A 10,083-nucleotide genomic window follows, 5' to 3' on the forward strand; every position below is an offset into this window, starting at 1 on the left:
CGGGTAAGGTATCCGGCGCTTTCTGTAATTTTAGTTAATTGACGAGACTGAAATTTTCCTGGTGGACTGAATGAATTCTAGCTGCTCTTTAGACCAGGCTTAACAAAAATCACCTGCAAAACATAACATGGTATAAAAAAAAACCCACAACAAAAATAAATCCTTTATTGTCCGATAACGCAATAAAACCATAGACGTTAAGGCAGTGCCACAGTTGCTGAAGCTGCTGCTGGGACAGCCATAGCTCCGTCCCACAAACCCCACGTTGCCGTCTGTGCCCTTACCCCGGTATTAGCTCTCCTTTTCCTGCACAGCATGCTGGTCTCTCCAAAACTTGTTATGCTTTTGTGTTGCTTGATTTTTTTTCCCCCAACTTAATTTTCTGCTGATTTGGTTCCCCTGAACAGTCTTGTCACGCTGGCTGCTGTGGGCAGTCACGCCAAGGAAGGGGCCTGGAGCGTGGTAAGCTCGATGGATGCACTTCCAGGGTATTAGCTCTCCTTTTCCTGCACAGCATGCTGGTCTCTCCAAAACTTGTTATGCTTTTGTGTTGCTTGATTTTTTTTCCCCCAACTTAATTTTCTGCTGATTTGGTTCCCCTGAACAGTCTTGTCACGCTGGCTGCTGTGGGCAGTCACGCCAAGGAAGGGGCCTGGAGCGTGGTAAGCTCGATGGATGCACTTCCAGGCTCAGTTAAATGTGTTGCAAACCTCGTAACTACCTGCCTTAAACTGGTAATGCTTCTTTTAGAAAGATGCCATTGTTTATCTGTTTATGCTTTAGTGTTTACCAGTCACAAGAAAATTACCTTCACTTTGGGAATGCAAAGTACGCATGCACAATAGTTTAAAATTATTTATTCACACAAATGTATGCTTTTAAACCGTAATTAAGGCAATCACTTTCAGCATTAATCAGTTTATCCCACTCTCACCAGCACAAGTTTCTTGCTCCAGGTATTGCAAGACTGCTTTACAGATTGATGTTAGGTACTGACTACCCAGCACCTCGGCAGCTGGATGAAAGACGGACGTCCGCATGTGCTGTCACCCAGACTGGAATAACGTGACTTCTCTGCAGACAGGCTTTACCAGTTTGCCGTCTTCCTCTTGCTCCTTTCCAGTACATACCATTAGGAACTGTGCCCCTGTTTTGTTGTGCATGCTGTGTCCTTACACACTGAGGAAGCAGCTGTCATTGAGGCAGCCACGTCAGAGCAGCAGATCTACTCCATGGTACACATGGTAGCACCGCTGCCATTCCATGCTGTTGTGGCTGATGTTGATGCTGTTTGAGCCAAAGCTTCGTTTGGGTACTGATCTGTAGAGAAACCAGAGTTTCGAGTAGTTTGCATTACAGTCAATGGGATGATCTTGTTGCTTCGATAAGCTTTCTGCTGTAATGAAACCAACACCACCTCATTTCAGGGTTGGTTTTTTTTTTTGTTTGTTTGTTTGTTTCAGAAGTGTCCCTGGAACATGGCAGTCAAATGGATTGGTGGACATTCGTCCTCTATATTGTGCTTGAACGTTAACACGGAAGGGCTGGTGGCTTCAGGTGCGGAGAGAGGTGAGCTCACGCTCTGGGATGGAGGAGGCACTCCGACAGGACAGCTCCAGCTCCCAAAGGCGGATGATGTGACCTCCGTGGTGTTCTCTCCCCGCCATCCCACCAGGCTATACACCTCCCACGGAGAAACTATCAGTTTGCTGGATGTCCGATCCCTCAAGGAGCCCATTGAACGCTTCCACGTGAATGAGGAGGAGATCAACTGCCTCTCAGTGAATGAGACCGACAATTTCTTGGCTGCAGCAGATGACTCGGGGGCAATAAAGGTTATGGACTTGGAAAACAAGAAAGTCAGCCGGTCCTTGAGACACTCAAACATCTGCTCCTCTGTTGTCTTTCGACCTCAGAGGCCTCAAAGCCTTGTTTCCTGTGGACTGGACATGCAGGTGATTTGCATACAAGTAGATGGTTATTAGAGAAGCGAAACGGTAACTACCCACCTGTGTAGTGAGGAGCCAACAGACTTTCACCAAGAGTGAGAGTGTACAGTCTGCGGTCACTGGAAAGCTCCTTAACTATTCTAAAGTGGTTTTGGCAGAGACACTAAGTGTCGAGGCTATTCGTGCCATTTTCTACTCAGCAGTTCCTTTTATCTTCCTTAATATTTACAATCTAAAAGTGAGCGGGGTGGGAGGAAATCAGAAAACGGTGCAAAGCATGCTTGTGCCACTTTAGCTCCCTGTTGGACCAAGCAAAACCAGAACCTGTCCCGAGTGATCAGTTATGGCTGCAGACAAAATGCAGATGACAGGAAAAGGCCAAACACTTGAAGCGGACAGGATGCTAGCAAGAATACTTTACTACAGGTTGATAAATATCTTTCCAAGTGGTATGTATCACTGTAAGGACAAGTCATTTTTAGAATTCATCCTTTGTTCTGATTAACCTCTTGGAAGCATTAAATGTTCTTTGCCTTTTATGCTTCTCTAGCCTCATCAAGAGGAAACTTTGTCCTTTGCACGCCACTTGTGGACGCATTCTGAGAAAAACCATGCTAGGAGTTAATGGAGTCTTGAGTTACGTTGCCAAAGTTGGCCATCCACAACAGATGTTTTTCAGTAGTTTCTTTCCAGTGGTTGAGATCTGACCACATTCCTGCATCCTGCTTTAGCCCAAGATTAAAACTGTCACTTCTACAAGGGTTTCCGTGGTTCTAGCGATGTTAGGGTGAAGTTTGTTTTGACAGCGTTGAGCAGTTTCACCCTACGTTCTTAAAACTGAAGTGCATCTAACACCCATTAGAGCAAATACATGCTGATATTTAGTATAAGCGGTATTTTTTCATATTAAAGCCATGGATCGTATAAATTCAGTAAGTATATATATCCAAATAGGGGCCGATTGATGGAAGTCTGCCAGGTTTAGACTTTGCCAAATTTTCAGAAATTTTCCCAATTTTTTGTTTGTTTTTTTTCCTTAGGTTCACTAAAAGATGGATGTAGGATTTTAAATGAAGTATTGTGAGAAACTTCTTTTCAGAAACGTCAATCTGAGAGGAGTAAATGCTCAGCACCTTAGATGGCTGGCTTAATTCAGGGCCCTAAAATGCAGATTCACAAGCCTATGGCAAGAAACTTTTTATCGGAATTGTAAGCATTTATATATCACTTCTGTGCAAGTGAACTGGTTATTTTTTTGTGACTTTTTAGTTTTAGTATGGTTTACTGTAGCTTGGCAAGTTGGTTTTTAGGCGAAAGTCAGTATCCCAAAATAGTAGGAATTTGTTAGTGGCTTTTTGTACAATGAAAAGAGCATTTTTCCACGGGAAGCACAGAAAATGTCACGAGGACAGAAAATACTTAGTTTGCAGAAAACTTGTTAGCGTTTGATGAATTCATAAAGCTGTTGCAGTGTTATCTGTGATGAAAATGGGAGTATTTGCCTTAAGCATTAGGACTCAGTCTCTGTCATTTACTCTGCTCTGCACAGTCATCGTGGAAAGTTTTCCCTTTCATCGGTAGTGAGGTAGTTTTAATGTAGCAGCAAAAGCAGTCGCTAAAACAGAAAAGTGAAAGGAAAAAAGATATTTTGGATGTCTTAGTGTGATTTGGATTCCAGAGACACAGAGCCTGTGTGACAACTCTTTTGTGACCCAAATTTAAAGACTCCTGTACTTTCTACTGGAGATTACTAGTGGAGGAATATTTTTATTAAAAACAAATTAAACCTTTGATTAAAAAGAGCAAACAGCACACCAGTACTGCATTAGACTAACTTGTGCTTTCCTGTCTGTTGGCCTTGAAAATGCTCATCATCAATTCAGATCCTGCAAAAGTATTGAGAGAATCGTTTTTAACTGGCACAGCATAAATCTATAGTACTTGAATTGCTGTATCAGAGACACAGGATTCATTTGCAGGCGCAGTTACTGCTTCATGAGGGGCTTGGAGGTGGGGTGGCATTTTAAAAATGAGTCTAAAAGCATAACCTCCCCGCCATCTCATCAGGAAAAGCACGCCCTACCTCAGTATGGTAATGGCACAAACCAGATCTACTCATTGGATATAAAAAAAAAAAAAAGCATAAATTTCTGTTTAAAAATGAGGGCCTGAACTACTGTTTGCCTTTTGCTTTTCCATTTTTCAAACATGTTCATGGAAGTGATTATTTTAGGACAAGTACGTAGCAGAGACAGAACGAAAATTCAGAATGATAATGATCTCTGTTTACTGCTAGCGTTTCCATGTCCCTCCTTGTAAATAATTGATGTGCAGTATATCATGATTACTACTGCTGAGATGAATGCGAAAGCATTTCGAACAGCTTTTTCATCCATTTTATGGCCTAAAGGTCTGACTCATTGACTCTGCTGAGTAGGGCGCTCTGAGGGTTTGGAAAGCATGCCGTAAAGATTTCCCACATTTGCCAGGTGAAGTTCAACAACTCCTTGCAAGACATCTTGCATCTCTTGCACTCATGCATACCCTTTGCTCTGCTAGAGCAAGGAGTGTGGTTGCTTATTTTTACTGTTAGTGAAAGAGATGATTTTACATAAAATGGACAAATCATTGATTCATACTTTTTTTTTTCCCCAAGGTTATGCTGTGGAACCTGCAGAAAGCTCGCCCCTTGTGGACCACAAACCTGCAGGAGTGTGAAATGGAGGAAGACAGCCCCCAGTCAGCTGGCCAGTTCTTTAACCCACCGCTTGCACATTCCCTGTCTGTCGCATCATGCGGCAACATCTTTGGCTGCGGAGCTCAAGACGGTAAAATCAGAATATTCAGAGTCACCGGTGTCAAGTTTGAACGTGAGCTGGAGTTTCAAGGTCACAGCTTGGGAGTATCGCAGGTCCTCTTTATGCCAGAAGCGTACTGGTTGTTGACTGGAGGAAACGACGGGAAAGTCTTGCTCTGGGATGTCAGCAGTGATGTTGGAAAGCAGCAGAAAAGTCCAGCAAAATCTCTGCAGAGAAGGAAAACCCAAGCACCTGCTTCCACCAGAAAAGATGGAAAGCTCAACAAAGTGGCTTCAAATGAACACGCTAGAGTTTTACCAAAGCTAACCATTGAGCACGGCGAGAAGGTGAACTGGATCTCGTGCGCAGAGATCAAAGGTTCCAAGAGAGTATTAGTTGCTGATCAGAGTAGTTCTGTATCTGTGTATCCATTGCCAGAACCTTAGACGCCAAGATGTTGAAAGAAATTTGTGGGGCAAAACCGCTTCTTGGAGCATTTGAAATGAGTCCAGCTACATCCACTGGCAGTGAACTGAACAGTGAAACCTGCTGTGACCTTTGGCAAGGGAAGGGATTTGCTGCGTACTCACGCAAGTACTCGTGGTGTAACCAGCCTCACGCTATGTTTTCACTGCAGGGGTTGGCAGTTTGCTTCTCGAATTTAAGTGAAACGGGTTTCAGTACATTTAGGGGTAATATTAGTTCATGACTAAGTGGGCGTAATTAAGGTTGGAGGAAGAAATTCATGCTAACGGGGACATCCACAATGCTAAATGAGGATGCTGAGATGTTGGCTGAACTCCTTGCATTTTGAACTATTGCAGTGCTTTATGTTACTCTCCCCATTAAACTGTATCACAGCTTAAATTGGCCATAGTTGAAATACATTTTTCATGAGTTTGTCAGCAGCTGCATATAAGACTAGAGAAGCATCAACTAATGAGTAATCAAATTAGTTTAACTGTCATTGCCAATTAGATTTGTTTGCACTGCAGTAAACGAAGGAGCAGGTGAGAATGTCTTAAGCATTTAGTTGTTTATCCCGGGGAAAAATAACTATTACACTTAATAAATGCTTTCTCTCTCACTGCTCCCTTGTGCTTATACTCACTCTAATATTACCAAAATTACACTTCTCGACATGATTTTTTGTATCGTATGCGTCGTCACAAGGGGAATACAAAGGGCCAAAGGCACAGCTCCTCCTTACCCACATACTTCCTCTGTCTTCTCAAAGCTTTAGGAACACAACGAGCAGAACTTGGCTTGCTAGAAACATCTCTTAATTTGCAAGTTGAAGGTGGGGAGAGTGTAACTAAGTAGGAATGCTGCAGCTCTTGACGTGTTCAATTCAGGCTGGATTTCCCATGGAATGGGCAAAGAATTAAAAGAAAAAAAAAGCTTTTCCTTCTTGGGCTGTCCTTAACCTTTCATGAAACTGAATGCCTGGTCGTCGCTGAAGACCTGCTTCACTCATGGGGTTTGTGCTCTCTTGTTTCAGCAGCTGTGCTGTTACCAGACGCACATTATCTGTCTGCCTTCTTTTCTTCTTTTTGATGGAAAAATTTCCAGCTCTTTTTTTTTTTTTTGCATACCCAGCTCCTGAAAATCATTAGCCAGTTGTGCTGGCTGTCCATCCTTTACGGAAGAGATTCCAGCCATCTTGGTTTTTCTCAAAGTGGCTTCCCCACAACCAAACACAATTCATTCTCATCCAAATCTGATTTTACCATCGTACCTTTAAAAAAAAAAAAAAAAAAAGCACAAAAGGAAAAGCAATCTGCTTGTACAGCCTGTAACAGCAGGAGACTTTGGCCCAAGATACGAACTGGTGGGCGCTGCAGCAAAACAAAGCCAAAACACAGCAAAAAAGCAGAATAGTGTAGTGTAGGTACCCCCTTCTGTGTCACCTCTGAATTAATTTCTGTATGAAGACGGACAGGATCACCAGGGTCGGAGGAAGTGCTCCAGATGTGTAGTCCAGTATGTGCTATGTTCATGAGCATGTGTCTGTGCATCTATGACCTATATTTGGATATACAGTCTATAAAAAGCCTGGGTACAACCAACCTCCAGCAGGAGTCAGATCTCCTGTCCCTGTTGTTGCTGCCTGCTTCAGGAGAGAGGATCAAGCCCGCTCCGGCTTTTACTTCTCCTCTTCGTGTTCGCTGGAAAGATGGCTAAAGCCAGCATCTCTCTGCGTTCCCTGAACGAGACGTTAAACAGGTCATTAAAGGGTTGGGACAGGGAAGGACGAGGGGTGTAGAGGACCGGGGCAGGGGAGAGGAGATGACACTTACCTGTTAGCGTGATGAACCTGTGCTTCCTTGGAAATTTTCATGGGTAATAGGATGTAAATATACAGGAAGGGAGCAGTTGATGAGCAATCTTCTGTTTCTCCTTTACTCGTTGGGGAGGGAAGGGGGATAGAGCCACAAGCTGCGTCCATTTTGTGAATGCTGTTCTGGCCAGCCTGCAAACTGCTAGTCCGGGATCTTTGCTGCAGGATTTGCACAATTGCTCTGTCGGCAAAGGCTGCATGAAGTGTTGCTGGGCAATTATGAGTAATGGGAAACTCGGGTTTTGCACTCCATTACTGTTAAAAATGGGAGATTTGGGATGAACTTCTGAATTTGGCAAAATGCCTGAGAGTCTGGAGAGCGCAAAGATAGGAATTAAGTGGTTATCATTAACAAAAAAAATAAAAAAACCCAAGAAGGGACCTTTCTTACAAGTTTAAAGAAAGAAAATCACTGTTGCTGAGGAATTGGGACATGGGTGACGCTGATTCACCCTCCATTTTCAACGCGTGTACTCGGAAGAGGAATGCTTGACCAACAGGTTCATGTAAAATAATCAGGCCTAAGCTGCCCTTGCTGGCACCAGTCCACGTGTTCAGCTGCAGTGCGACAGCCCGGTCACTGGTAGAAGGTGTCTCTCATCAGCCGGGCAAACAATTGCAGGATCAAATACAAACTGTGAGTACGGCTTTTCGGGGAAAAAGAGTTGAAAAAGGGTCTGAAATTCTCCAGTTAGAGACAGCGTTCCCTCTCAGTAGATTTTCACATACAGATTTTCATAGACTACCTTTAAAGGTATTGTGCAAATGGTGTCTAGCAAGAAATTTGTAAGTCAACTTAGGTTGACGTACGTATAACTCTGGTTTAGTAAAAAAGATGACGGTCTATCAAGGGTATTACAGCTGATGGAATGCAGTACTTCTGTTTATGAAATTAATGATTACAGACTAACACCAGCTGACAGATGGGGCATGAAACTGCTCTGCTGGTCGAGATACTAACATTCTTCACCAACGGCTTTTATGACTCCAATTTACACAATGGTAACCGCAAAAAAAAAAAAAGCTACTAGAGACCTGACCAGGGACAGATACAGAAACAGGGGAACCACTCCTGAAAGAAAAAGTGAAAATTTAGTCTGTGGGAAAGTGATTGAAGAAGTGTATGTCTACCTGGTACTGTGAAGTGAGTGTACAGGAAGAGCTGTGGAGAAGTGTGGGGCTCTGCATCTGGAAAATAAAACCCATGTGACAGCACTAAAGTCATGAAAAATGTCATTTTCTGTAAATGCCTGACCAGTGGAAATAAGGTTGTGCATACAACCAGGCTTTCAGGAAAGTGGGAGTGCTAGAGCTTTTACTGCAAATCTTCCAAATATGTTCTGTGTGTTAACAAGAAAAACTTTAAAAGCTTTCTGGTAAAGAATGGGGATGTGGTTTGCGTGTACGGTAGACGTTAGAGGTCACTGACTCAGTGGTAACTTCACTTACATTAAAGAAAAAAGTGTTTAGAGATTGTGATTGAAATGAAAGCAGGATGTTTAATCCATTCTTCCTTGGTTCATTCAGAACATGGAGCAAGAAACAGCAGCACTGATTCTATCAGAATTTACAAAAAGCTGTAGAAGATGAGCTACGGAGATGGGTCCTACTATGGTGTAACTAGACAGACATTTTTAGAACCAAAATTAGCAAAAGCTGAAATGTTTGCTACAGATGCTTTAAAATACACAAGAGTAATTTACAGGCAGGCAATATACCCCATCCCGAAAAAATGCTGGAAAGACAAAACGGATCAAATACTAAAGCATTGGACTAAAGGCTGCTGAAAAATCACTACAGCCCCGACAGCAGCATTAGTGATGAGATCTTTGATAACTTTACTATTATTTGTAGAGGAGAAAGCTCGCAAGAGCCAGCCATTAGGAAGCTTATTTACCTTGATAAAAAGGTGCAAATCAAGGAGCAGTGAGTATCTCCCCCGGGACAGCACTCATTATCCACCCAGCAAACCCTGCAAAACATACTCATTTTCTGACGATTCCCTCTCTCTCAAAGAGTGCTTGCACCATGTTATTCCTAAAACTCTTACTATTGGAGTTTCTGCGCTATCGTGTTGTATTCTCTTATTGGATTGTTGTTCTCTGCTTGCGCAGCTATAGATACAAGTGAATCTGAAATTTATTCACAGCAAATATGGACCCACCTCACCTCAGCTTATGCGCTTGCTGTCTGTTGACAGACTCAATCCCATTAGGACATATCAACTCTTCCAATTCTTCTCAGCTGTCTGCATTTCTGTATCACACAAGCTCAGTTTTCCAATTAAAGTTCTATTTTAGTCCTAAAATTCTCTTGGCAAGCATGCACACATAAATACATTTAAATGGGTGAACATCCCCCACTGGGGCAAAGTTAGTCTGGGAATGATGTGCAACATGAGGGACGATAATTTGTTGAAATCCAACACCCGCTAAGAACTGAGCCCGGTTTCTAAATCTCTGCTGTGACCCAGTAGGAGACAAGGCTCGGAGAAATAAAAATCTTTCTAAAGCAAGAGAAGCCCTACCAAAGTAAGATCAGGATGTGAGCAGCTTTCATGAGTTCATAAAGGATGTCTCCTAGCCTGAGGAAACAACAGAAAATCATTAGACAAGGATCTGCACAAGCTGCGGGACAGACAATGAATTAAGGTCAGGAAGAAATAGAAAATACGCCACTGTTGATGCCTTTTTATTTTCTCCTCGTTCAGGTCAACTGCAGACAGAACCCAAACCAGAAGAGGAAGGCAGGTAGAGGAGGGGAGCTACTGTTAGTGAAACAACGGTGTTCTTGGTCCTTCTCTTAAAACAACAGGCTTTAAAATGCATGAAAGAAGGGAAAACTCTTGGTAAATTATTTAATCTGCCATTTATACAATCTAAAGTTAATCTCTATTTGTTCGGAGGGTTTTTTTTGTGGGTTGTTTTTGGGTTTTTTTTAATGTCATCATCTGAAAGCTACACTGAGTATTTTGTCCTTACAAAAAAGTTCAGCC

At 42.7% G+C, this 10,083-nt stretch overlaps 1 protein-coding gene across 1 annotated transcript; it reads left to right on the forward strand.

Moving 5' to 3' along the window:
- Positions 1-1,478: 1,478 nt before the first annotated feature.
- On the forward strand, positions 1,479-5,193 carry WDR53 (WD repeat domain 53). Its single transcript, XM_009705005.1, has 2 exons — positions 1,479-1,955; positions 4,606-5,193. The coding sequence occupies exons 1-2, from the start codon at positions 1,479-1,481 to the stop codon at positions 5,191-5,193; spliced, it is 1,065 nt and encodes a 354-aa protein (XP_009703307.1).
- Positions 5,194-10,083: the final 4,890 nt, after the last annotated feature.

The sequence above is a fragment of the Cariama cristata genome, unplaced genomic scaffold (genome assembly GCF_000690535.1).
Source record: "Cariama cristata isolate BGI_N322 unplaced genomic scaffold, ASM69053v1 scaffold37627, whole genome shotgun sequence".
In the NCBI taxonomy this organism is placed as follows: domain Eukaryota; kingdom Metazoa; phylum Chordata; class Aves; order Cariamiformes; family Cariamidae; genus Cariama; species Cariama cristata.